We start from the raw sequence: 26,838 nt of genomic DNA, 5'->3' as shown, positions 1-26,838 counted from the left end.
CCCCCCCCCCCCCCCCCCGACCTTGTTGTAATAAGTATATGATAGTATCTTGATATATTTTTGTTTAGGATTTCTTTATCATTAAGGCAAAAAGTTGTCACTGGTGCTGCCACCAGCTTTTATCCTTTATTTTTTTTATGAAAAGTTTTGTCTCTGTGCACCCAGATGAGAGCTTTAGTATTCTTACGCGTATGGCGTAAGTTCTAGCAGGCTTCTTGGTCATATTTTCTCTTCCCTCTCCCTTCTTAAAAAAGGGTAAATGTCTTGCAGAGGTGAGCTACCAATGTAGCATTTAACCATATGAATTGTACCTTTCCCAATACAGCAAGTACTATTTGGTTTCTTCTAGCTTGAAAAATATGCTTCATTATTAATAAAAATAAAGGTAAGTCAAAGTTCTCTGATAAGGTTTATGTTACCTTCTGTTTGAATGTACGTAATGGGAACTCAGTTTCTGAGTTTATACACTAAATGCAAGTAAAAGTACTTAAATGTTTTTTTAAAAAATAATTTTCCTACCTTCTTAGAGGAAAAAAAACCAAAACAAAACAACCACCAACCAAAAAAACTTACACGGAGAATGGCTGTGGAAGAATTTCTGAGCTCTTGACACTTAGAGGGGGTGATTGATAGCTAGGATTATGAAACCTTGTTAGAGTCATCTGGACAGTTTGGCTAGGCTTCAAGTTCTTATTTTTCAAGTGTACTTTCTATCTAGGTGATCTATCATCTGCTTGTTTCCTGAAACTGTTCTATGTAGCTTTTGATGGTCCTACAAGAAGCGAGTGGAAGGACGGAAAAAAAGAGATGCTGATAGAGTAGGCCTGGAGCTCTGTTCTGCCAACATCTGATCATGGACTTGGTTTTGAATGTTTGGGCCCTGTAGGATTAGGTTCAAAAATACTGATGTAATTTCAGGAGATTATCCGTTTACCTTCTGATTCAAGAGTTGAGCCCTCTATGTTTGTGGTTAGTTTTATTTTTTTGCCTTTTCCGTATACCAGTGAAAAAGTTTGGTTTTTTTTTTTTTCTGCTGTCACACAATTGATCTTAAAAGGACATGGCAGAAAGGAAACATGTGGTCTTCGTTAGACCACAGAATAATGTTGTGTAAGTGGAATACCTCAGGGATAATGTGTAACTTATTTTCTGTTGTTTAATGCATAAATGATGTTCTTTGTATAAAGCCACACAGATTAATAATTTGAGTATACTGTTGTTAGAGCACAGTTATTAAAAAAAAAAAGGTTCTGGTGTCATAGACAAAGTGGATCATGAGAAGTATGGTGAGGCTTCAAATATTTTATACTTAATATGTCGTCTATTAAGTCAAAAAGTGCCTGTGTGTTCTCGGGACAGAGAAAGAGCTGCCATAGAAAATGTAAACCAGTGTGATTGAGTGGTAAAGTGTGATAAATTGGAACAAGTTGATCTTGCTCAAGATAAATGCTTTAACCGGATTGAACAAAAATTTTTATGGTTTTTAAAGATGAAAACTGTACCCTTAGGACCAGATAAACTCTTTAACTGCAAGTAAATAAAAGCAAATTTTTTTTCAAATAGGGAATATGTTTTCACATAATAAAGCTGTGCTGGTGGAGTGGTAATGAAGAAAATCTGATGAGTCTAAGAAATTGCCAAAATTCTTTCAAAGCTTACAGTGTGTTATCACGAAAAGAATGAGAGTGGCTCCTAACAAAATTGGAGGTCCTCTGCTGTTGAGATTAAGGTATAGTAGATGAGCTACTTCGCCAAATGAAGAGCTGATTATTGAACTTTGGACCAGCAGTTTTTATGTAGTGCCTTTTAACTATACTAGACTTTGTCCACTTAAGTGGACCAAACCAGCGTGGTCTTTCTAATTTTCAAGTTCACATACTGCTTGAAGGAAGACTTTCTTAAAACACTAAGTTGTGTATAATCTGCTTGGATTGTAGGAAGACTTTAGCACCCTTCTTTCTACTCCTGGCCGATTATTTAAATGAAATGCACCTAAGAAAACAGTTTCTTAGAAGGCCATGAGTGACAGATTGTCAGAGTTCTGAAAGAATGACTTGAAATAGATGGGTAAAAGTACCATATTATGATGGCAGACAGTAATTTATGACTCATCTAAAATACCTAGCTTCAAAGGATAAGCAGTCACTTTTAAGATGAGTAAGGAAGAAAGTTTCCCAGTGGTTATATTATTTTCTGTTCTGAAGTTCCCAATTCTTGTAGTATAATCCAGTAGGAATACTAGGAATATTTTAGTGTGTCATGACAATACTTTTGGTTTGGACATGACAGAAAATAATAATTTTCCTTCATCTCAAATCCGATACCAGTCTAGTGTTCACCATTGGATGGCCTGTAAGGTCACACTTCTGTTAATGAGTGGGCATTGTGTAATGAATTTATCCTGGGTCATTCCTGTCATCACCCCTCCCCCCTCCCTCCCTTACAGGAATTTGTTGAGGATGGTTACTTATAAATAATGAGCTATGTTTGAATTAACTTGTCTGCGTAGGTATTGCAAGCCAGTGACTGCCTCCATTTTTCCATGCTTAACTATAGGCAGAGGAAGAGCATTGGAGGGCTTTATGTGTGTGTGGTGAAGACATGAAATCTTAAGGTGGTAAAAAATAATGAGGTAGTATTACAATCATAGTCTACTTCCCTTTAGACAAAACAACTTCTATTTCATGCTGTTTGGCAAAATAAATTTATGTTCCAAAAGTCTCTGATTTTATTCAGTGTAGATTAGTCTCTTGGAATTTTTGAGTGTATTCTGACTAAGATTTAAAGATGTATTTCAATCCTTGTAGTAGGGAAAGAACTTTATCTTGGCTTTGTTCCCATCTACCCCATTCCTCCCCCCCCTTTTTTTTTCCTTATAAGAGTGGTGATGTATTTGCTTGGTCGTGGATGTTGGCATTAATTGGGCCATGCATTAGAGATTGATTGTCTATACATAGCTCTAAAAACATACACATAGCTCTCTCCTCTTTTTCTGTGTTACTTTAAAAAAAAAAAAAAAAAAAAAGCCCTGAATTTCACTTGATTCTAAGGTTTGGTAACTGCATCTCTTCTTTCTGTGTTTGACAGTAAAGGCCACTTGAATATATGATGCTTGGGCACCTGCAATTGTTTTGTGTAAGTTTGCAGGTGTAATCACCCATGAGGCAGCTGTCTAAGGCAGGTTCTTCACTTCCATCAGTCTTCCGGGTGTTTTTGCCTACGTTAATTTCTGGTTGTTACTCTACCTGGTCAGAAGTGTTTAAAGAAAATTCAGTTAGGAAAAACCACAGCACCAACCAAAGTAATTTTAAGTGCAAGAAATGTCTCTAAGTGAGGATCTTGATCCCAGGCAGTGGTGTCCAGTATGTCTTTTAGACCTACTTTGAAACAAACTAAAACTTTTTTTAGAATTCTATAATTACAAGAATTAAATCAAATCTCTACCATGCTAATGATTTGTTAGCATAGTTGGTAGTGCAACAACCCTTAACCTGTGATAGCCAATTTACCTGGACTAAAAATGTTGATGGTTTCCTTCCAGTTACTGGGTAGGAACTAACACAAACTTTTTTACTTTTTCAGAAGAGAACTAAATGGTAAGCTGAAGTTCTGCAAGTTGTAGATGAGGCCGTTCAGGTCTCTACCCTATGAATAGAGTCAACTATATGGTGGCAGAATGAGTGTTCACTTAAACTCTTAAGAGGGGGTTGGGGTTTCTCTTGCGTCTGCTTCTAAAAATGTTCTATACCTGCTTTTGGTTTAACAGGTTTTTCTTGCTGCTTATTCTTGAAAATAGTATGTTGTTTCCTTAATTTTATGCATAGCTACTGATACACTTTGACACTTCTAGTATTTGATAAGAAAATGATCAGTATTTAAATGAGAAAAGCAAGATATCCCAACGGCTTGTTGGTCGAGTTGCTTTCTACTTCATTGTATTTGGTGACCTATGCAGTGGGACCAAAATACGACTTCTGCTGTCTAGAGGGCGAATGAACTGTAGAAGGTTTAGGCACTTAAAAGTATACTGAGGTGTTTGATGTTAATTGCCAAACTTCAGCAGTAAGATAAAATTTAAGTTAGAGGAAGACTCAGTGCCAGTGTGTACCTTAAGAGATGTCCTGTAAGTGTGACTTACCCTGAAGATACTGATGTCATAAATAAAAGGAGAAAATACAGATTTAAGTCCACAATGCTTTCTGAAGTCTTTTAAAGAAGTACTCAATTTTTCACTGTAGGCTTGTTAATTTTTTCTTGGCAAGGGTGAGTCTGTTGAAATATGTTGATCTGAAAACTGTTGGGCTTTTGTGGACTTCAACTAAGGTACTACACTGTGTCAGATGGCAGGGTGGTATATATTAGGCACTCTGTGTGCTTCATTGCAAAGTGGTCTGTGTTCTTGCAATTTTGACATTTTGGAAGGAGTTTGCAGTTATTCATTTTGCAGGTATTGCAGGTGGAGGTATTTTGCTTCAGTTTGTTTGCTTCAATTCACTTGTGGAAAACCTTGCCTTTACTGGGGTGTAAAAGTGCACTAGTTTACTTATCTGTGAATGGAGACAGCTGAGGTGCTACATGCATTTCCTCTCCTGTACTTGGTTGGGTGTTCTTCCCTGCTTGGAAAGAGGAGTGGGAGACTAGTGATAACTGGCACACAGGTAGGACTGTTGTATTGACTTGTGCAAATCAAGTAGATTGTAGCTTTGCTTTACAATTAAAAACTATTACTGATTCTTTTTGGTTTGCTACTTAGAAGATTTGGTGGTGTGTGTTTTTTAAAGTGGGATCCAATGGGTATAATATCTTCTGATGGCGATCTATTAAAATGAAATCAAAGTTGTTTCTTATCATTATTGTGAATCATTAAAATGATTTTGGTTTAAAAAATACAGAATGGAAGTTATGGTATTGTTTCCTTTGACAGCCTTAGTTTGTATCATGGACATGGAAATTTGTTTTTAGTTAAAGTGGAAAACAAAAGTGTGCAATGGTCTTTAAGAAATACTTGAAAAATTCTATAATCAGGTTTCTATTGAAAATTGCACCAACTGGGCTCTGGCAATATAGAGCAGTGAGCAAATGTAGTTGGCATTCAGTAAGTCTGCTATAAATCTTTGTCACCTCACTGAAGATGATGAATGATTATTTTTAATCACCAATTGAAATAATATTTTTGTAAGTTCATAATATTCTTAAGTTCAGGACGTAAGATCTCTCGTACACTCTCTTAAAATAAGTTTATTTGAAGTTAGGAACTTACAAAGAAGATTTAATGTTTTCCTTTTGCTTGTGTAAAATAAAACTAAGGAAGTCATTGTGACAGATAAAAGTGTATTTGATTTTTGTGTGTGTGTTTTTTGGTTTTTTTAAATACATGATGTAAAATTGCCTGGCTTTAAAATGAACTGACTCATTCTTCTGTTTTTTGTTTTGTTGTTCTTTTTTAACAGGGTTTGTGGATGCACTTAGATGTTTGCAATGAGCACTGTGGCTGGCATGCCCCAGTGTTTTGGATACCAATGCATAGGACTCCGTAGTAATCGAATTTATCAGAAACGAACGTCATGAGCATAGTGATCCCATTGGGGGTTGACACAGCAGATACTTCTTATTTGGAAATGGCTGCAGGCTCAGAGTAAGTATGTGAATGTAATTTGTAAGTTTTCTTACCTTTTTATTGTTTTTATTTTTTTTCCCTAGTATTTTTGAATACAGTTGGAGAGGACTTGGGAGTCTCTTTAGTTTTATAGAATCTTTAATTACTTAAATTAGTAACTGCTACTTTATTCTTAAGTTAGTTTCTTCCTCTTCAGGGAGGGCAAAGGAGAAATGCTAACCTGTTCTACAGATGCTTTTTTTGCTTATCAGACTGAGAAATACAGATGTTGTGTGGTTTGCTTTTCATACTTAAAATATTTTACCATCTCAGTTTCCTTTTAACTATATTTAAAAAAAATATTTTTGATTTCCCGTGTTAGAAAGGTAGATTCGTTTGGCATGGTAAATGGAAAAAGGAAGTGGTAGTAATTAAACACGGGTGCCTTTATTTTTGAAAGCTGAAGGCCTAGCTTAATTGTGTAATACCATGTCTTCACAAAAGTACATAATACTGAAAAATTAGGAGAAATTGACTTGTTAATCACTCATTTCAGTTAGTAGCTGTGGATAACAGTGTGTAAAGTATTACAAAGAGCCCATGAAATTCTGATTCAAGAAACTCTTCCTTTGCATGAAAGAAGCATAGTTAATGCCTGGGGTTTGTGTGGTTTAGGTTTGTTTCTGGGGAGGAGGTGGGGTGTTTTGGGGAAGGGGATCGGTTTGGGGTTTTTTGGTGGGTTTTGGGGGTTGGTGGTTTGTTGTGGTGTGTGTGTTTTTGGTTTGGTTTTTTTTTGTTTTTCCTTTAGTGGCATCTGAATCTGTAGAGTATTAGTAGACTAGAGTTTAGGTATAGTTAATCACTGACTGGAGATTTTTCCTGTCAAACAAATGTCTTTCTGTGTGTGTCTTACTGACCTGGCTATGAGAAGACAAATAACGTTTTGGGCAACTTTCTTCTTTGAGAGTTAAATGACCACAGTGGTGTTACAGCTGTTAACAGTGCACCATGGGTATGTGACGCCACTGAGCTCTGTGTATTTCAGAATAGTATCTGGATTGGTTTTTTCCCCCTGTTTTCTTAGTTGCTTTTACATTAGTAGAATATATGGCAGGTGAGTTTTTTAGGAAGAGATGGGTGTCAAAAGATACTAAAGGGGATGTTAAAGGTCAAGAGAGTTTGTGTAAGCCACAGTGAATTTTGTATACTTCTTTGCATATGCGGGGGGGGGAACCCAGTTCATTTCTTGGATCTAACAAAAAATATTAAATTAATCATTTATATTAAATTGGTTCTTGATTTATTTATTTTTTAACCACTCTTTGCCTTCCTCTTAGCATTTCTGTAGTGACGTTGAAGACTGCCCCTGTCTTTGGTTACCACAAAAATACATTTGTTTGTTTTAGATACTGAAACAATAGACTAGACTTACTTTACATAGATGCTTGAAGTCTTTCATAAGTCAAAAATAAACTTCATAAAGTGGTCCTTCATTTAACAGGTGCATAAAATAACTAACATGAATTTAGTTTACACACAGCCTTTGCTTGAGAGTGTGTGAAGTAATACCACTGCCTTTAAGAAGCAAATGGCTTTTCTTCCAAACTTTGAAAGAAATGTTACACACTGTGAGCACAACTCTCGAACAGCTGTTCAAGGGGGTGTTTCTCTCCTCTGCCTTCAATTACATATGAGGCTATTCTAGCTTTGCACCCTTTATCTGAAGAAAACAAAATTTGCAATTTGAAGCTTTTTGTCACATTAAATTTGTAAAGTTGTTTTGTTGATCTCATCATGAGTACTAGTTTCCTTGGTGCAGAAAATTTTTTTAACTTGAGTGACCCGTTCACAGCTGTCTTCATTATCTTTTCCTGTGGATTTCTTTTATGTTCGAAGAAGGTCATGATTCCTGAGGTTGCTGACGTTCCTTACAGACACAGCATGCCATGCTGAGACTAAAATAAATAAATATAGTTGTTAATATAAACAAGATAGAGTTCACAGTGTGTTATTTGCTTGATAACTATGGCATGGCGACCCAGTTAGAAACTGCTTTTCCTCAGATGTTAAGTGACTGTTACCAGTTAGATTGACTCGTGTTGTCTCTGCTGTTCTTAGCCTGAAAGAGGTGTAGTTGCATGATTTTGCTAACACTGATTTAAAAGCCATGTCACTAAAGAAGTGTGACATGAAGGCGTGTCCCTAGCCTACCAGCAGATACAGTTGTAAACCTTTTCTGTCACCATCTGTGTGATTTACCTAGTTTTTGTATGTTGTCTTCCAGAGAGTAGCATGTTGGATATGATTGTATTGACAGCAATCGTAGATTGTCTTTGAGCAAGTTCTGGGACTTTCCCAAGAGGGCGGAGTTGGAAATTCTTCACTGTTACTGACAGGTCTGATATTGCTTCATCAGTTGCTGAAGCATGAGCAAACACAAGAATGGGGGAATGGCCAACCTGATTATGTAGGAGAAGGAGCCCAGGAAAACACTCTTAGCTTAGTGCCATCTCTTAGTGCTCAGGGATTTTTCCTTGTGCTTCAGACTAAGGGTTAAGCCTGTCAAAAAGGTGGGTAGTTTATGTGATTGCACATCGCAGTATTATTTTAATAACAGTAGCAAATACCTATGTGGAGAACAACTTAAAAATGAAAAATTTGGTGAAATAGTATGTCTCTTCTGTTACTGGCACCTCAGTGGGCTCTCCAGTTCGTAGTGCCATAGTAGTCAGAATGCATAAATATTTTGCCTTTATTTGTAAATGGGTTACTGAAAATGAATATGCGTGACTACTTACTGTTAAAGACCTCAAAATAGTAAGCAGAGCCAGCCATTTTGGAAAGTTGAAAATGATCTTCCTGACTTTAGAGAGTGTTAGCTTATACTCATGTTCTAAGCTAGTCTATGCATTGGGAAATACATTGATGGTACTGCTCTACTGGTTTTAATATCTGCATATGTTTTAGAGACAATGCCTGTATAATGAACCTGTTAACCACAGTATATAGATCATTTTATTGAGCTCAATATCCAAGCGTTCATGATATTTTCTTCCGTAGTCTTAGAAAATAAAAACCTACTCTCCCATTACTGCTGTTGAAATAGGTGTGGGTTTGTTTTTTTTTTTTTTTAAAAGTATTTTAGGGCAATGGGAAGCTTGCCAGTTCCTACAGACAGCATCGGGCCAGCCTATACATGTAGGGCCTGCTACGAGATGCTTAAGTAGCAGAACTCACTCTGGCAGAGAAGCAGCACTCAGTTCTTTGTTGTCTAGGTAGTGAAGCCCATGAGATGTGTATGGTTAGATAAATCGTCTTGAAAATAAAAAATAACTGGTTTTCATACAAAATATAGTATCTGAGCTGACTTTCAGCCAGATACTGCTCAGGTGTGTTGGTGCAAATGGAAAACAAACCTGAACTCCTTGAAAATTAGGCCTTTCAAACTGGTGTATGGCAGTTTGCTGCTGCTGAAGTGTGCTTGGGAACAAGAGGTTTCATTTGGAGTTTTGATAAATGTTTTCAGGAAGTACTATTAAGTTTTCATAACCTAAAGCTTGGATACCCACCTGCTTTTGGAAATTTTCCTTTAAGTGAGATTTTTTTTTTTTTTTCCATTTGAATTAGCTACATCTTAATAGAAGTGGTAAATGGCCCCAGATTTTAAGGACTGACTATTTCAGGTGTTAGTCAAAAGCTACTCACTCTTCCCCCTCCCCTTCCTCTCCCCCCAGCCCTCCTTTGTTTTTTTTCCTCCATTATTGCACCATCAGGAACAAAACAGTATTTGAAAGAAGTGGTTTTGGGGAGACGAGACTTTTTAAAGAAGAACTGCCTACAGCTTAGAATGGTTGATAGTTGATTTCCTTGATATAGGTTAACTATAAGCTTGTAGGGACTGAGTTTTTGTAAACTATCTGTTCTCATGTGTTGCTTATTTAATTCATCACCAATGCCATCTGCTGGCCATGTGCAGAATATTTTCAGTTAGCATTGTACTTTTAAATAAGAACAGTCAGAAATGACCCAGAATATGAGTTGTTTCATTTGCAGAATGAAAATTTGAAGATTTTTAAAAAATATTAAAAAAAATATTTCTTATTTGTTTGAGAAAATAGTATGTTCCTGTTTTCAAGTTACAGGAATGTCTGAAATCATTGCAGCCCAAGAGCATGGGGGAAGCTCTTCTTGTGGTGCTTTTAATTTTGCTCCTTGTGAATATTTTGCACAGTTTTGAATTGCTAATCATAACACTTAACAAATAAATATGACATTTTAGCAAAACATCATGATCAGTTTATCATGGTAATATTTGTCTATTTTAGGGCATAATATTAGGATTTTGGTCTAACTTCAAATACACTGTATTGTAATACAAACATTTCCGTTTTGATGAAAACTATAAATATGATAAATATGTCCCTTAGACATTAAGGGTGCAGTTTTTTGAGGTGAAGCTAAAAATGTGATGTGCTCAGAAGACTGACAAGCTTATTACCTCAATCTGTTAAAGAACTGGCTTACATTGAAAAGCAAGGCAAACCTCATAGCGTTCTTTCTGATCTAAACGCTTACACGTTTTCTTCCTGAAAACTTGCTTTTTGGGATTCCTGTAACAATGCCAATGGTGCAACTTGGGGTGTGTGTGTCTATAATACAATGGGTAGTACCAAACTACTTGAGCCCTGCCACTTGAGTAAAAAAAAAAAATTTAAAAATTTATTTTTAAATGAAGTGGCATCTCATGCTTTAATTTGCTGTACAACTAAATATTTTATGAAGAGGTATTTAATCACAAAACTCTCTAATTCTGAGATGCCCATTTGGGAAGGTGGCCTTGACCTTTTGACAAGTAATAGTATAGAGGGTGTGCTTTCTGTTTAAGGTCAGGACTATCCACATAGTGGGCAGAGGAGGGGTAACAAGGAGCTTGGTGAGGGGCATATTAGAGTGTTGGCAGACCTGTCTGCCAAAGTTAAAAGGTTGTCTGTAGTTCTGTGGAGAAATTATACTCATTTTGTACTGCTTATGGGATGAATATCACTTTCCTGTTGACTGTAAAGCAAACCTAAGATGATTAACTTCTAGCTTCAGTGAACATTCCACCACCTCCTCCCCATATTTCTCAGTCTTCTCCACGCTGTTTGCCACCCTGCTGTAGCATTTGAGTGGATAAATAGAACAGTAACAGTTACATTCAAAGCTCTGGTGAGAATCTGTTAAAATGTAAAAAAGTATCTGTGGCTCCTGTGGATAAGCATTTGAAAAAAGCTTTGCTGAAAACTGATTCTGCTCCAATTTTGTCTTTGCATCAAAAAAAAAAAAAGTAATACAAAGATTTAATTGCCTTTGTGTTTCACCTGATTTTCTCCCATCCGTTTCCTGGCTGTCCTTGCTCAAGTAAAATCGAGCTTTTTCCTCTTTAACCATGTACTCTCAATCTGTTTCATGAGTATTAAAATAGTTGTGGAGAAATGTGTTTGTTGTATCTTGCTTTTGGAAGCTTAATGCTACTGCTTCTCACAGCTGTTACGCCTCTAAATGTTAAATTTGGTTCTCTTTATTAGCTGCTAGAGCAGGTAGAAATGGATTTAGGGAGTAGGGTGTATTGTCTTGCCTCATACTTTGCAGGAGATTTAGAATAACTTCTTAATTTTTGTAGTCAGTTGTTGAAATAGGCATTACTTCTCTTTTTAGGACACTTCCATTCTGTTATCTTTCATTGAATGTTCCCATGTTGAAGTAGCTGGTATTTACGTCATGGTAATATTTATTATTTAGCGAAGGAAACTCTCCTAAGTTAATTGTGGCATTGCTGAAAGATGGATTGTACCTGAATTCCCCTCCCTGTCCTGTATCAGTAAGCTTTCCTGTTAGGAAAACTGAGTATTTTCCAACCTAAGCAAATGAGACTTAGGTTGAGCAAGTAGTGGGTAAGAATAATGGTGCTACAGCTTTGCCCATTCAGTAAATAGCAGTAGAAGCAATACAGTGATCAGAACCCTCTTGAACTGGAGAAAGATAAGTTAGTTTTTGCCCTAGCCGTGATGGATGGATAATCAATGCCTCATTTATTGCCATTTTGATTGCTGTATTGTCAGAAGGATTAACTGGGTGACACTAGTGGTGAATGATGACCACACAAATATGTTATGTCAGTAAAGAGGTAAAGGCAAATGTGTTGGAAAGGCACACCTTTTGCAACTTTGGTGGGTTTTAACCTGGCAAATTTTTAGCTGCCTATAGAAGATAATTTCCAACAAACAGAACGAAATTGTTTTCAAGTTGAGAAGTGGTCTAAGAGAGTAAATGAGGAATCTTCTGGGTTTATGAGGTAATGAAGGACAGGTGTTGTCAGAGTTGGTTTTTGTCTCATGCTGGTCTGAACTTGTAGTTCTAATGTTAGCCTGTCACGTGATTTGTGCACTCACGTGTTCGTGCGGTACCTAAAAAAGTGCAACTGGTGACTGTTAGAGACATAGATGTTCTTAAAAAGACTTTTTTTTTCTTTGGACTGTAGAAACTAAAGTCTTCACCCACTGGTGTTCTTAACTAGTGATTCTTTTTAAACAATTTTATCACGTGATAACCTCACATGGGGAAAACCTAAGGGAAAAATGGGCCACCAAAAATGTTAGTAGGACACTTTCAAGTAGACATGAAAATACTGTGTGGTGTTTTCAGAAAGCTAATGATTAATTATATTCTGAGAAAAAAATGTTACCAAAATGAGAAGTTGCTGGTATCCTTTTAGATTAAACTAGTATCACTTGGCATAACAGAAGAGCCTCTGCCTAATATCTTGATGTCTAAGAAAAAAAGAGTGATACCCACTTGAGCTAAAAGGTTCAGTAAAACAAACTTTATTTAAAAAGTTAGTTCAAGGAATTAAGGTATTTATGATTGATAATAGACTTCAAGTATAATATAACTCAAATTAGACAAATGAACCAGGCTTGATTTGTGAGGCAAGTAAAAAGTCACTTCAGTTTTAGATATTGATGTTTTGCTATTCCTTTCAATGTATTAAAGCCAGTCAACCAAAGAGAAAAGCCCAGAATGCAACTAGGTAACTCTGGGTTCATCTGAAGGTTGTCCTGGTGTGATTGAATCATAGTGCAATGAGGAAGCCACAGGTTATTGAATAAAAGTGTCTCAGTCGTGAGAGTATATATATGCTTGCATGCATTAATGTAACTGCTCAGGAAAGATAATGAAGGTATAATTTCTTGCACTTTAGTATTCTGTTATCTTTCCTGTCTTTCATGTTGCGGTTCAGTGCATATAGACCTTAGATTGTATACTGAAGAAGGGACTGCCTTGCACTACAAAACCTCTTGCGAACTTTGATTTCTGTGTGTAGGAACAGCCCTGCTTGGCTGGGCGGCCGCGGGTGGTGCACTCACGCTGCCGCTAGGTGTCGCTGCACAATCGAATAGCGTTGGCCGCGCAGGGCTGAGGGCTCTGTCTGTTTGCAGCTCTGAATTACCGCTTCTACCCTCTGCCATCATTCAGCTGGAGTCCTTTGCACACCTTCTGTTACAACTCTGTACGCTTGGGCATACAGACTGATGGCTCCCTGACAAAGTGTGTGACATGCTTTTCTGTCCCCCTTTTGCACGTGATTCAATGTGCACTTTTTTTGAGAAAAATTTTGTAACTACAGAGGCATACGTTTTCTGCTGCTCTGGAAACTTCATTTTAAATGAGAGAAGAGGGTTGGCTTTCCTTTTTTTTTTTGGATGAGGGAGTAACTGGGGGGGGTGTGAGTCTGGTGTTCCCCCCCTTTTGTATGCACCTTTAAACAAGATCATCAGGCAATTAATTAGAAGTTGTGCAACAAGTATCTGTAATAACATAAATTACATATTATTTGTATTTATTATTATTCTGTCTTTTGCCTTGCAGACCAGAATCTGTAGAAGCTAGCCCTGTGGTAGTTGAAAAATCGAACAGTTATCCGCACCAGTTGTATACCAGCAGCTCGCATTCACACAGTTACATTGGTTTGCCCTATGCAGTAAGTTTCACGCTAAGTATTCTTTATAAAATAGATTATGTAAAATCTGATGTTCTTGACTGGAAAAACTCTGATTCATGGTTACACTTTTATGTCTTATTGGGAGTTGGGTAATTTGACTGAAGATGGTTGATTAGAATAGAACATAGTGCACTTAAATGTAAAACATAATTGAGAAGATAAAGATCAAGAATGAGCAATGACAAAATTTTAAACTATTACCAAAAAATAAGTCTCTGAAGGTTTTATAAAGTGAACTCTTATACTTTGGCTTAAATAACCATCAGTGTATGAACACTTAAGAGCTGTAACTTCTCTTTCTACAAAAATCTAGGACCATAACTATGGTGCTCGGCCTCCTCCAACGCCTCCAGCTTCTCCTCCTCCATCAGTGCTTATAAGCAAGAATGAAGTAGGCATATTTACCACTCCCAACTTTGATGAAACCTCCAGTGCTACTACCATCAGCACGTCAGAGGATGGAAGCTATGGAACTGATATTACCAGATGCATTTGTGGCTTTACACATGATGATGGATATATGATCTGTTGTGACAAGTGCAGGTAACGAATATTAAATTAATTTGAAAGGTAAAAATGACTTAAAACTAAAAGCTGTACTGAAAATAATTGTAACTAAATGGTGTTTTAATTGTGTTGAGTCATAGGAAATTTCCTTCCATCAAAACAGTGTTTGAAGGTTGTATGACTTTCTAACAGGCAAGGTAGTTGGTTAAGACCAGTGAGTATTTTATGCCTTATTCCAGTCTGTCTTGACTACTCCATTAATTTGTTCATGCAGTTACTTGTGCATTGTTGCTTAATAAGGGTATGTTTCTCCCCTCTAAAAAGGATATCTCTTTGCTATTTTGTCCAAGTTACTTGTTAATATGGTGGAATAAAGCCCTAGGGTTTGGTTCTTAGTCTGCATGTACTGAGTAATAAAGCATCTCAGTAAATTACATATATGTAAATCCCGTAACTTGCAGGATGCAAAATAATCTGACAGAAAATTCTCAAATATCTCATATCTGTGCATGGTCTTTCTGATAAGAACTCTTCGTTTTCAAATGACAGTTTTAAGCATTTTAATAACTATGAGAAGACTAACCTAGGTTTTTGTTGGAGAAGCTGAAGTTAAGTGTTTGAACTCCTGTGTTCATGCTTAAACTCCTACTTGATCATAATAAAATAAGTAGTTGCTATTAAATACTTGAACTTGAAAAAATGAGCTTAAAAATTTTTAGAGCCGATAAACTTAGCAGAAGAAAACAAATCTCATGTTTCTGGATTTAATCAGTATTAGCCTGTATTTTTGCATTCAGTACACTTAATGAATGCTCTGAATTTATTAAATTGTTGTGTATTTCTAAAATTATTGTTACAGCTAATTAAAACCTTAATTTAAGCTGCATTCTTCTGTCTGCTTACGTAACAAGCTTGTTATTAATTTTTGATGGTCCTTGATTCTGATAACCTTTTCCCTTATTTTGAAAATTTATTTATATATTCTTTCAGCAGTGGAGCTGTAGGCAGCCTCCAGTTAGGTAGAGTCTGCTTCTTTTGAAGAAGAGATTCTCTGTGAAGAGTTGGAGAAAGTTGTGATAAATTCACAAGTGGGAGGACAGCAATGATTTCTGTGTCCTAGTTCCTTCTAGCAATGTGGGGATGGGCATAAACCACTGTCCTAGGTTAGCCTTCAGTCTAGCAAGCAGCTGCTCATCCCTGACTGCAGGAAGCAGTTGAAGCTCTTGCTGTGCTGCACAACAGTGCTACCAGTCATGATGTGTGTATAAAAACATGTTCTATTAAAATATATGTAAATAAAACCATATATTTGTGTATATATAGATTTTTATATAAGAATAAAAATAATATATATTTTTCTATAAGGACGTGTAATCTTTGTTTAAAAACAAAACTCCTGTTACTACATAAAGCATAAGTCTTGTTGCTGAGGGTAATTTTCTCTATCTTGTTCTCTATTGTGATAATTTACCATTTTTTATTTCCAGTGTTAGAGGAAAATTTCCAAGAGGGAAAATGAGTCTAAAGAAGCAGAGAGACAACAGGAGACAGCCACAAGATTGGAATTACAGTGATCAGTGGAATAGAAAATCAGCTAGCAGAGTGGTGGCGAAGACAGTGATTGAGATGTAGTTTTAGGCAGTATTCAATCTGAGTAAAGATCATGATGAAAAAAAGAATGGCTCGCTCTCTGTGTCTGTGTGTGTGTGTGTATATTATGCACACAATTAAAAAAATGGTACTTAAAATAAAAACATGGTTTTTTTCTTTTTTTTTTTTTTTGTTTTAAGTGTCTGGCAGCACATTGACTGCATGGGGATTGACAGGCAGAATATTCCTGACATATATCTGTGTGAACGTTGTCAACCAAGGTGAGTAGTTCGTTTGATTTTGAAATCTAAATAACTAGAACAAGTAGAGAATAAAAAAGAGAAGGTAGTGGAACAACCAACAGATGAAGCACAGACTGTGTAGCACAATCCTGGAGTTAGTTCCTAACTCCAGGAACTAGTTCCTAATCCTAGTTAAAGGAGCTACATTTATGATGCAGATGATCTTATTAGTCTGTGTTCTCTTGCTCATGGTAGTTGTTTTACCTCACTAGGCAGCAGGGATGAACCCTTGAAATGCTTATTGGCATTGCAGTGATTCCTGGATCCTTTTTCGGGCTGACCAGTACATAGACAATCCATTGCTTATTTCATTTCATGATGGTTAAACATTGAGAACCCTTAGCAGCAGTGTTTTCAGGTCAGCTGCCCCACCAATATTTCTTGGTGTCTTTTGGTTTTATGACCCCATTCCAATACGCTGCAGCTGCAGTGCTCACTCAGAGGATTTTTTGCTCTGGAATGAGTATTCATGTGCACTTCCCCTCTCCCCCCCCCCAAACTTGAAGTCGTATGACATGACAAGGAGGGCATTTTGTTCTGACTCTGTGGTAGGGAGATTATATCTGGCTGTCATCACAGTTGTCCTGTGATGTAGAGTATAAAATGCTACCCATTACTTATGTTGCAGAGTGTTAATTAAACAGTGAATAAAAGACATGCGTGTTCAGAACACTTTAATTACCAATAAATGATTCTTTTATTTCTGAAAAATAGCTTGGACCTTGTTGTCATAGAATATTTGTTTTTTATTGTGACAATTGTTTTGAAGAATCTGTGGGAAAATAGTTTAGTTCCTGCTTATCTGTAATCTATGGACCAACTGTCTCTTCTCAGTTATCAAGTTTCATTATGTTTTCAAGTGATTTTGATACTTGTATGTGTTTTGCATTAAAATGGAACTGGATGGTGCACAACTGATGTTTTTCTAAGTATCTGATAGTTCAACGAGTCAGTTGATTCTGTAATAGTCAATGTAAAATGGTAACTATGAAAAGGTGTGTTTCAGTACTTAGATATATTAATGCATTAGTGTGAAGGGTGGAATAAAATTTATTTTTTAATTTCAGGAATTTAGATAAAGAAAGGGCAGTGCTGTTGCAACGAAGGAAAAGGGAAAATATGTCAGGTGAGTAAAGTTTAAAGTTCTTTCCTTGGTAAAGGTTACAAAATAAGTATATATCAACTGTATAGACTTAAGAGTGTGTAAAGAGTTCCTGCAATTTTGATAGCCTTCTGCATATAAGGTTCAGTAAATCAGTGCCTTTTACTTGACTTTTTCGTTAGTAAGATAACATCATATCAGAATTGTTGCAGTTCCATGTGTTTATTAAAGGATGTCAGCACTGCTTTTTTTCTTATCATTGTGGAACAATTCAATCTGTTTGAATATTGTTAAAGTTCCATAATAATGAATGTAGGTTTTATAATAATGACTACTTTGAGTAAGTTACTGAAGACAAGATGGAAAAGGTTCAGGTTTCATCTTCTATGACAAGAGAGGGTTACTAAGTCGCTTTCTGGAAAAAAATTATTTCACAGCTCTGTCATTTTTTCCTTTGTAGTATAGGCGACTCATATCCTTATACTAATCTTCTAAAACTAATCCCTTGCAGGTGATATTCCTGGCTCTAAGAATTACATAATTGAGATTTAAAATATTCTAGCATAGTTTTGAGAGGGAATCCTAGTTCTGATTTGGGTGTGTGTGTTGGTATGTTTTATGTTTTTGGTTTTGTTTTGACAACAAGAAAAGTTGCTAAGCTTAGGTAATACAATTATATTGTGTTTTGGCATATTTTTTTTTTGGCCTTTGGTAACTAGATAAGGCTTGTAGTGTAAGTGCCTATTTCAGTCTCTATATTTTATGAAAATAGCTCTCCTACTGTTTATAGAAGTTCACAACTCAGCCAGCCTAGTTTTCAGGAGTTCTGTCCAGCCATTACCAAAATGTGTCATAGGTTTCTTGATTGGCAAGTGATACTTCAAAGTATTACAGAAGTCACCCTCCTAAATTTAACGTGTTTTACTTTCAAATCATGTCTCTGAAGTATTGGGGTATGTGCAAGTGTGTGTGTGTGTTAGGATTTCTTTAAAAAACACCATGTGGATAAGGTCGTCCTGCCTACTTCATACGCCCTCAGAAAATTCTGAAGTGTGTGGTGTGGCCTAGAAGTGTATGTGGTTTAATAGTGCTTCTTGGTGCAGTTGCACTTTCTGCTGTCCAGTGCTAAGCTGCCTTAAGTCATTAATAACTTACTTAGAACACTACAATCATGCTTTTGTTTTGCCTGTTTTCATTTTAACAGAACCAAACTTTATAGGCTGACCTGCTAGATAGTACACTTTTTTTTTTGGTAGAGTTTAAAATTAAATGTTTCTGAATCTATTAAAATAATAGAACAAGTACATTTATAATTTGAGTTAATGAGCTTATTAAGTGGTATGATGATATTGTAAGGATGAACTTGAATTTACATACAGGACAGGGGAAGTTAATGCTGAGTTAAAGTCATCTCTTAAGATTTGTCTTTTTTTTTTGGTAGAGTTTAAAATTAAATGTTTCTGAATCTATTAAAATAATAGAACAAGTACATTTATAATTTGAGTTAATGAGCTTATTAAGTGGTATGATGATATTGTAAGGATGAACTTGAATTTACATACAGGACAGGGGAAGTTAATGCTGAGTTCAAATCTTAAGAGATGACTTTTAGCCACATTATCTAATCATTTACTATAAACTTCAGGGAGGAGAGGGAGTCAAAATCTTAGCAGGAACTGAAGAGATTTTACCTTTAATTTAGTGTTATATAAGTTTTTTACGTTTATTTTTTAGGATGTAGTATCTAGATGTGTAACTTGTTCAAGAATGTTGCTTCAAGCTGTCTGGTCTTGAAACTAGTGCTGATGAAATCACTTGCTGCTTATGGGGAAATGACTCTGGCCCATAACTTCTTGTGAAATTTGAAGAGTTTGTATCTTGCCTTCCAAGATGCAAAATCTTCCTTTAGTGTGCTTTACTAAGGCTCTTCAAAGTGAAAGCAGGTTATGTAGGTTAGGAAGGAGTGTCTCAAAACAACTCTGTGTAATTATATGTTAGGTTGAGGTAATTATTCTTTACAGTAAGTTGGGGCGCAGTGTAGGCAACAATATTGAAATGTTGCTTCCCAAAGGAAGACAGTGTTTTATGGGGGTTTTTTGGGGGGGTTGAGGCTGGGGTCGGGTGGAGGTGTTTGCCTTTGATTAACAATTCTGTAGGCACTAGTGTATGGATGACAAATGTTGACAGTTTCAAGAGGCCCTTGGGTTTTCATTTCTCAGTCATTGGTTATTCTGCTATTCATTCTTCTTTGATTAGACATTTCTTCTATGTGTTTTATTTATGCTAGTTCAGAAAATAGTCCCAGCATAGATGTAAACAAATTCATAGAACTTCATCAGCTCTTAATATATAAAGTGTAATTATGTGCCTAATAAATTGTTCAAAAGAACAACCAAGATGGTAAAATTAGATTGCTTATTATGCACAGAAGAATCCTGTTAAGCAAGAAAAATCAGAGTAACCAGTAGCTGGAGTTCTTTATTTAGTAAAGAAGGTTTCAAGAATTAGGACTGTTGAGTGCACTGATTAAGGCGATGTCCTTCTGAGCTCAGAACAAATGCTTTATTTGCTCTCATATTAAGTATTTGTAAAGCCTGCTTCGGTGCAGTTTCAGAAGAAGTCTTGCTTAGTGTGGAGTAGATTTACTGAAGGAAGAATATATGTAAAAGCTGCTAAAATCCAAGAAGTCTGTACTGAGCCCATGTGAACAGTAGTCTCCTATCTCTGTGCACCATCTCTCTTCCAATCCTTCCCATACTTCACAGCCTTTCATCTTGACAGAACTAGGGTAATCCTGTTTCAGGTCAGGAAATGTATTTGTCTGACATAAATGCTGATGAATGCTAAATTTCAGGCTTGGCGTTTAGGTCTGCGGGTGCACAGCACAAAGGAAAAAAATTCTGTCAGTTTGTATATGATCTTGTTTTAACAGGTAAAATAGACTTCTCTTTTTCTCTTCCCTGAGTAGCAGAATGGTACTGTTAAGGTGTTTTGAGGGGAGAAGGCTTTTGGCTAAATTGACATATTTACCCTGAAAAAGGTACTTGACACTGCAAATCGCAGTTGAAATAGTTAATTACAACTTACACATGACTGATTAATAGGGCTTCACAAGAAATGCTGGGTACTCATTAATTTTAATCCCCTCTAGAATACAGTCATCTGAGAGAATCCTAAAGCCCTATTACCAGTAAAAGCTATATATAAGTGAACAAGTTAACAAATAATTTTTTTACCATTTTTGTTCTGATTCTAATTTTGCTTATAATTGAATATGATGATACAATTCCATTCAGAAAACAGAAATAATCTGGTATCTTTCTCTTACTGGTATTACAAACATCTGTTAATTACCAGCTTCTCATTGGTCATTCATTTTTAGGCTGTTGCAACTGCTGGTGAATTTGGCATTTGAATGCTTGAAGCATTTGTCAGTACCCATTTTTGTGTTTTGAAAGCAGGTGTAGAGTAACTAGTGAATGTTCTTTCTACAGTATTTGACTAAAGAATATTCTTTGTTTTAAAGATGGGGATACCAGCGCAACAGAGAGTGGTGATGAGGTTCCTGTGGAACTGTATACTGCTTTTCAACACACACCAACTACAATTACTTTAACTGCTACAAGAGTTACAAAAGTCAATGATAAGAAAAGGAAAAAAAGTGGAGAAAAAGAACAGAACATAGCAAAATGTAAAAAAGTAAGTAAATGTAATTTCTCTTTTTATATCTCTGTTGTAAATTATAGCTGTGTGATTTATCAAGAGACAGTGGTTTGAAAAATTAGACTTATTGTTAGTAATAATATTTTACTACCTGTGTTTAGATTGAAATGTAGTATTCTGGGTAAATGATACAATCTTCCCTGCCGTTTACCCTTGCATCCCCCCTCCCCCCAACCTTTTCCCAATTCCAGTTAATATGTACTAGTCATGAAAGTTCAATTTTATAATTGAGACAGAATTTGTAAGGAGGAATCGCATTTACTGGACCACCTGATGTAGTCAGAGGTGGGGCAGAACAGACTTCAGATACCCAAATAAGAATGTGTCTGAAAGTCTTTGGTTGTGGATTGTTTTAAGATCAGAAATGTTTGCTTTAAGCTGTCCTGATGTGACTTTATGTGCATGTATTTTAATTGAAATTGTGTGGAAGTAGGCTGTCAGAAAATTAGGTACTAAACTACTTCGGTAAACAGGGTACTGACATTATATTATTTAGCTACAGCTGTGAACAATACAATATATGTGAAGACAAATATAATACATGTGAAGAAGTAAAGTACATGGAATTTCCTAAGCTAAGAAGTTCCTTTCTGCAGTTCAGTTTTACTGGCTTGGATGAAAATTTTGTCCTTTAAAACTAGATGTCAGAATTAGTCACCAGTATCTTTTTGGAAATCTTGATTAAAATGTTTCCTTTTCAACGAATGGTTCTGAATATAAACTTGGTACCTTCTGTTGTCTCCCAACATTGTCTGAGGTGATGCAAAGAAGGAGATATTGCTGTAGAATGACAAACTACTTTCAAAAGTTAACATTATAGGACATCTGTGACACCTGCTTCCCCCTCCCCTCTTTCCACAAATAGTGTAGTGAAGGATGTGTGCAATTTACAGATTTGCTTGATAAGTGTGGGGTATTCTGTGGGTAAGTTTTCAGTTACTTTGTCTTAAATTCTGAAGTTCTAGAGAGTCATGTCATATGGGAGAAAGGTGAGGGTACTTGGTCTACTTGCTCTGACATACAGTATGCACTTAGTTTGGAATGCTGAATTGACTTTTAAATTCTGTTTTGTAAGATGTAACATACTGCTGTCTTGAGATTTCAACGTAGTTTGTTCTTTTGTCATCATCTTGCGTGTCTTACTGATAATGGTCCACATTGGAAAGCTGTCAGTTTGTTGGTAATTTTGAATTCCTTAAGAGATTTTGTTTTTCCTCCAAAGAATTTTGTATTCTTAATGTATATTATGTAATATTCTATGTAATGTTGTTTCAGGCATTTCGAGAAGGATCCAGGAAATCTTCACGAGTAAAGGTAATGAGATTTTTGTTTGGTTTTTGTTTTAAACCTTAATTGTACATTACTTGATACAACATGAAGCATCAAGAGTGCAGTTGGGGCTATATGTTAAGCAGTAAAATACTCTTGATAACTAATGTACTGCATATGCATTGTAGTAATTTTAAAATAAGGTATGAGCACTAGATTTTTGTCCTGTAAATTAACTGAGATAACGTGGTGTAAATTTTTATTCTGAGAATACTTGGTTTTCAAGAGGCAGTGGAGGAATTGGGGCTTGTTTGTGCTATGCAAGGGAGTAAAACTTAGTGCAGACCTCATTTTAACTTAGTAGCTCCAGCTTTTCACAGATCTAAGCAGCAAAAGAAAGAAATTACTATATTGCATTTGAAAGTTAACTTTTAAAACTTTAAATGAGTTTAAGCTGTGTTGAACCCCATGTATTCATCTGGTGGGACTCGCTACACTAGCACGAGTGAGTCTTAAGGAATTGTGTTGAGATGTCCGCTTTGTAAGATCTACGTGTTACAGCACTCTTTAAATTTTCTGTGGGATAAAAATATGCATGGTCTGAAAACTAGGTATTTCCAATAGTTTTTTTTTCATCCCTGGAATATATAAGAACAAGTGGGGAACAATTTATACTTCAAATGTATAAGGTGTGACTTGCCAATAGCGCAGACAGACTTGGGGAAGAAAATCTTTATTTTGTGATTTTTGAGTATGGTGTTTGTAAGGTTCCATTGCGTGTTTTCATGGTTTTCTTAGCCTCACACCTTTTTTTAGTACTGTTGTGTATATGGTTCTCTTGATGCACAAAAGAAATGTAATCGGTAAGAGGTAAATTGATTTGCTGAACTGCTTGCTGTTTTATTAATGTTTAATAGTGTCTCTGCTCAGGTGGATAGAAAAGGGAGCGTTGGTTGGCTGCTGCTGTCCATAAGGAGCATTGGTTGGCTGCAGCCTGGCTGCTGCTTGTGAGGTCTGGAGGTACAACGGCACTTTCTTTAAAAGTGAAAGGATCTGAAGCATTGCAGAAGAAAATTGTTTAGTGAGGAACAGATAGGGGGAGAGAAATGATCTGTGCAAAGCCTGTAACAGTAGAGTCACAACCTTAATGTAGTAGGTGTAGGATGAGTAAAGTTTAGTGATGTGAAGCGGAAAAAAGATACAGCATGACCCTTGAAGTTGAAAGGGGCAAATGAAATCTATGTATTACAGGATGGAAGCTGGAGTTCTTTATATTTGCATATGTCCACAAAAGTTTAGTAGGAAGGGAGATCTGACGCTCCAGCTTCTGCACTCATAGATTCATGATGCAGTGCAGTTGTGGGAGGAAGTAATGTCAGTCTCCATCCTCATGTGACTAAAAGCTAGAATCCATACTGAAGGGGGAATGTATTCCTGAACTTGGGTGATATTTATGAAATAAAATTCATACAAGGACAAATGTAATGCTACTGTATTGAACACAGTGCTTTTAAATAATGCATAATTTTGTACCGACTTCCTTAAAAACCCAAAAAACCAAAAACTACCCCAGCCCTTAAATCAGTGGCATACCTTTGCTCTTCATTTTGCTTTTTGTAGACTTACTGTTTTATTTTAATATCTTCTTTTTACCTTGTAACATCTGGTCGCTTACTTTAATTTTTAGGGCTCAGCTCCAGAGATTGATCCTACCGACAGTTCAAACTTTGGATGGGAAACTAAAATCAAGGCATGGATGGATCGTTATGAAGAAGCAAATAATAACCAGTACAGTGAGGGTGTCCAGAGAGAGGCGCAAAAAATAGCTCTGAGATTAGGCAATGGAAATGACAAAAAAGAAGTCAGCACCAGCAATCTGATTTTCAAACCACCAGTAGAGGTAACAAGCTTTGTCAATTTCTAGTTTATAAAGAAATTGTGCAATGTCTTTTTTCTATCCTTAACATCAGTTAATACCCGGCTTAAAATCAGGTCCGTATAACAGACCTTAGCATTTCACAGCAGAAGTCTTGAGGAGAAGTAGTCACTGTAGCAGATTAATGGAAGCATCTTTGCTTCTTTTCCTCAAAGACCATCATGGCATATGGGACACCCTCCTTAGAGGAATATCCCTGCTTACAGAGCCTTTTGCCTACGTAGAGGCTACTTCCTATTTGATTCAAGATGACAGTTATGAGAGGTGTGAGTTCACTAATTTTCAGGGTATGTATTGGTTTTTAATTAAAAGCCATCCTTCCGACTAAAGATATGGAAATAAGAAATTTGGAGACTCTCTTGGTATTCTTTTTTATTACTATTTTGTTATTTTCCTGTTCTGTTACCTTGAATGGATCATGAATGTCCTTTTACGTTTGCATGTTTTGTTTTGTTCAAAGGAGTTGATGCCTTTTAGAAGTGCTATGCAAAACATTGCAGCAATTTGTCCTAGTGGTGTTGAGAGTTAAGTGCACTGAGGGATGTAGTATTTGAATTGTGAGAACATGAATTTGTTGGTTTTCAGCCATGTGCTGGAGAACTAGGGCTGAAGTATTACTTGAATCTAAATTCATAACTAGTTATGTTGGTAGAGGAACAGGACAGTTTGATCAAAACCAGCGTGAGGTTTCATTACAAAAAGGAGGATGTTTTAGTTCATAGAATTGTTTAGTGGCTGTGAATGTATAATCTGCTGTTAAAATTAATAGAAAAATGGTAGAAAATGATACTTCATAAATTAACTTTTGTCTTTATAGAGTTACGTGCAAAAAAACAAGAAAATTTTAAAAGCTGCCAAAGACTTGCCTCCTGATGCACTTATTATTGAATACAGAGGAAAGTTCATGCTGAGAGAACAATTTGAAGCTAATGGATATTTCTTTAAAAGGTTTGTTTATTCCAAATGTTTTAATAAGGTGACTGTTAAAATGTTGTTTTGCTGAACTCTTGCCTCAAGTACAGGTGGCTCTTAGTTACCAGCAGTACCTTGTGTTTTGCTGTTGTCTGGTTGAAAATAATTGCAATTGGAATCTGATTTCCCCCTTCTCTTCTGAGTGTCCTTAGGGATCTGTTCAAGAGGTAGTTTCCTCTTACTTTGTTCTTTCCTGATTACAGGATTCTGCATTCTCAGTTGGGTAGTTGTGCACCTTAAACCAGAGATTGGCAATTTCTACTCAGAAAGTAACGGCAAATCTGTTTCTCTCTTTTGTGAGAGAAATAGATTTTAAGTCCATCAGGCCAAGAATGGAATCGGATCAACTTTGGGCCGTTTTACTGCCAAAGTTTTCTAGGTTAAGTTACTGAATGATGTGTGACTGCGACCTTCTTCCTGTGGACCGTTTTCAGTTCTGCCATTCTCTGCACAGACACATCTGCTTGAGAAATTGCAGGAAGCCTGTTGGAGGAGAGGACACAGAGCTTTTTGCTCAGTAAAGATGGAAGGGTTCCCTGGCACTTGTAATAGCACAACTTAGAGCACATCTTGGCAAAGTAGATGCCCCTTTCTTTGGGAGGGTTGGGTGCTAGTGATAACTGGAGGTGTTAGCAGGGATGTGGAGGTGTTGTTTTTATTCTGTTTTTTTAGATGATTCAATGAGGCACCAAATTTCTACCTGAGTTTTATTTTAGGACCTGCCATAAGAAAAGTTTAAGAAAGATGAAGAACGTTAACCCTATGTCTTGCATGTCTAGTTCTTGCCCTGTTACTGTTCCTCCCTTTAGAGTCTATGCAGAAGAATTATATTCTGGGCTGTAATTCAAACTTTTGATATTCTGAGAATACATTTGGAGAATGTACCAGTTGGAATCACAAATCTTAAATACAGATGTGTCATTCTCAGATTAACCCACAAATTTGGTGTATCATACCAAACAGAATCATACCGCTAAATAATCTGAGAAATAAGTGATATTTGGCATCTTTATACATGATAAAACTCTGTTTTTCTTGTATCTTTTTCAGGCCATACCCATTTGTCTTGTTTTATTCCAAATTCCATGGACTAGAAATGTGTGTTGATGCGAGGACTTTTGGAAATGAAGCTCGATTCATCAGGCGTTCATGTACGCCAAATGCGGAGGTGAGCATATACATAAATTAGGTTTTATTTACGTAGAAGTTCCCTTCTCCTTGAGTTTCCCAGTGTATCATTTGAATAATCCCTACAATTACTATAGAGGTACTTTGGGGGGGGGGGGGGGGGGCAAAAAACAAAAAGGGGGGGGGGAGGAGGGGGAAGAAGGATTGGTGGCATCACCCTGACTGTCCCCCTCCGCCCCCACGGCAGGTCCTCGTCCGGCCGAGTGAGGGAGCACAAAACAATGAAAAAACAACAGAAAAACCCACAAAAAACAAACAAACAAAAAAAACCTGACAAACAAAAAAGCCCAACTTGATTCATGATAATATAATAATGTTCTCTTGAATATAGGTGAGGCATGTAATAGAAGATGGAACAATTCATCTTTACATTTACTCCATCCATAACATTCCAAAGGGAGCAGAGATTACTATAGCATTTGATTTTGATTATGGAAATTGGTGAGTACTTGAGCATGCTGTTGTAAAATCCATCTAATGCTTATTAAGTTATGTTGCGATTCAGAGTGCCTTTGTTTCTGTATCATTTACTTTCTTGCATGCTTTAATAACAGGGCTCCTTAAGCTCTGTATTTACAATGAAGGGGGGGGGGGGGGGAGAGGTTCTTCTTG

At 36.5% G+C, this 26,838-nt stretch overlaps 1 protein-coding gene across 1 annotated transcript in view; it reads left to right on the top strand.

Annotated features, from left to right (window-relative positions):
* The window catches only part of KMT2E (lysine (K)-specific methyltransferase 2E), a 60,405-nt gene that overhangs the window by 12,619 nt on the left and 20,948 nt on the right, over positions 1–26,838 (top strand). The window contains exons 3-13 of the mRNA XM_014963369.1: positions 5,451–5,635; positions 13,505–13,616; positions 13,951–14,180; positions 15,935–16,015; positions 17,104–17,162; positions 20,665–20,837; positions 22,137–22,175; positions 23,818–24,030; positions 24,884–25,014; positions 26,089–26,206; positions 26,558–26,667. Coding sequence (XP_014818855.1) covers positions 5,565–5,635; positions 13,505–13,616; positions 13,951–14,180; positions 15,935–16,015; positions 17,104–17,162; positions 20,665–20,837; positions 22,137–22,175; positions 23,818–24,030; positions 24,884–25,014; positions 26,089–26,206; positions 26,558–26,667 — 1,337 coding nt within the window. The 5' untranslated portion in view covers positions 5,451–5,564. The remainder of the gene's footprint in view (positions 1–5,450; positions 5,636–13,504; positions 13,617–13,950; positions 14,181–15,934; positions 16,016–17,103; positions 17,163–20,664; positions 20,838–22,136; positions 22,176–23,817; positions 24,031–24,883; positions 25,015–26,088; positions 26,207–26,557; positions 26,668–26,838) is intronic.

The sequence above is a fragment of the Calidris pugnax genome, unplaced genomic scaffold, assembly GCF_001431845.1.
Source record: "Calidris pugnax isolate Ruff unplaced genomic scaffold, ASM143184v1 scaffold44, whole genome shotgun sequence".
Lineage (NCBI taxonomy): Eukaryota > Metazoa > Chordata > Aves > Charadriiformes > Scolopacidae > Calidris > Calidris pugnax.
The sequence above is the reverse complement of the archived record's forward strand: the minus strand, read 5'-3'. Positions and strand labels throughout refer to the sequence as shown.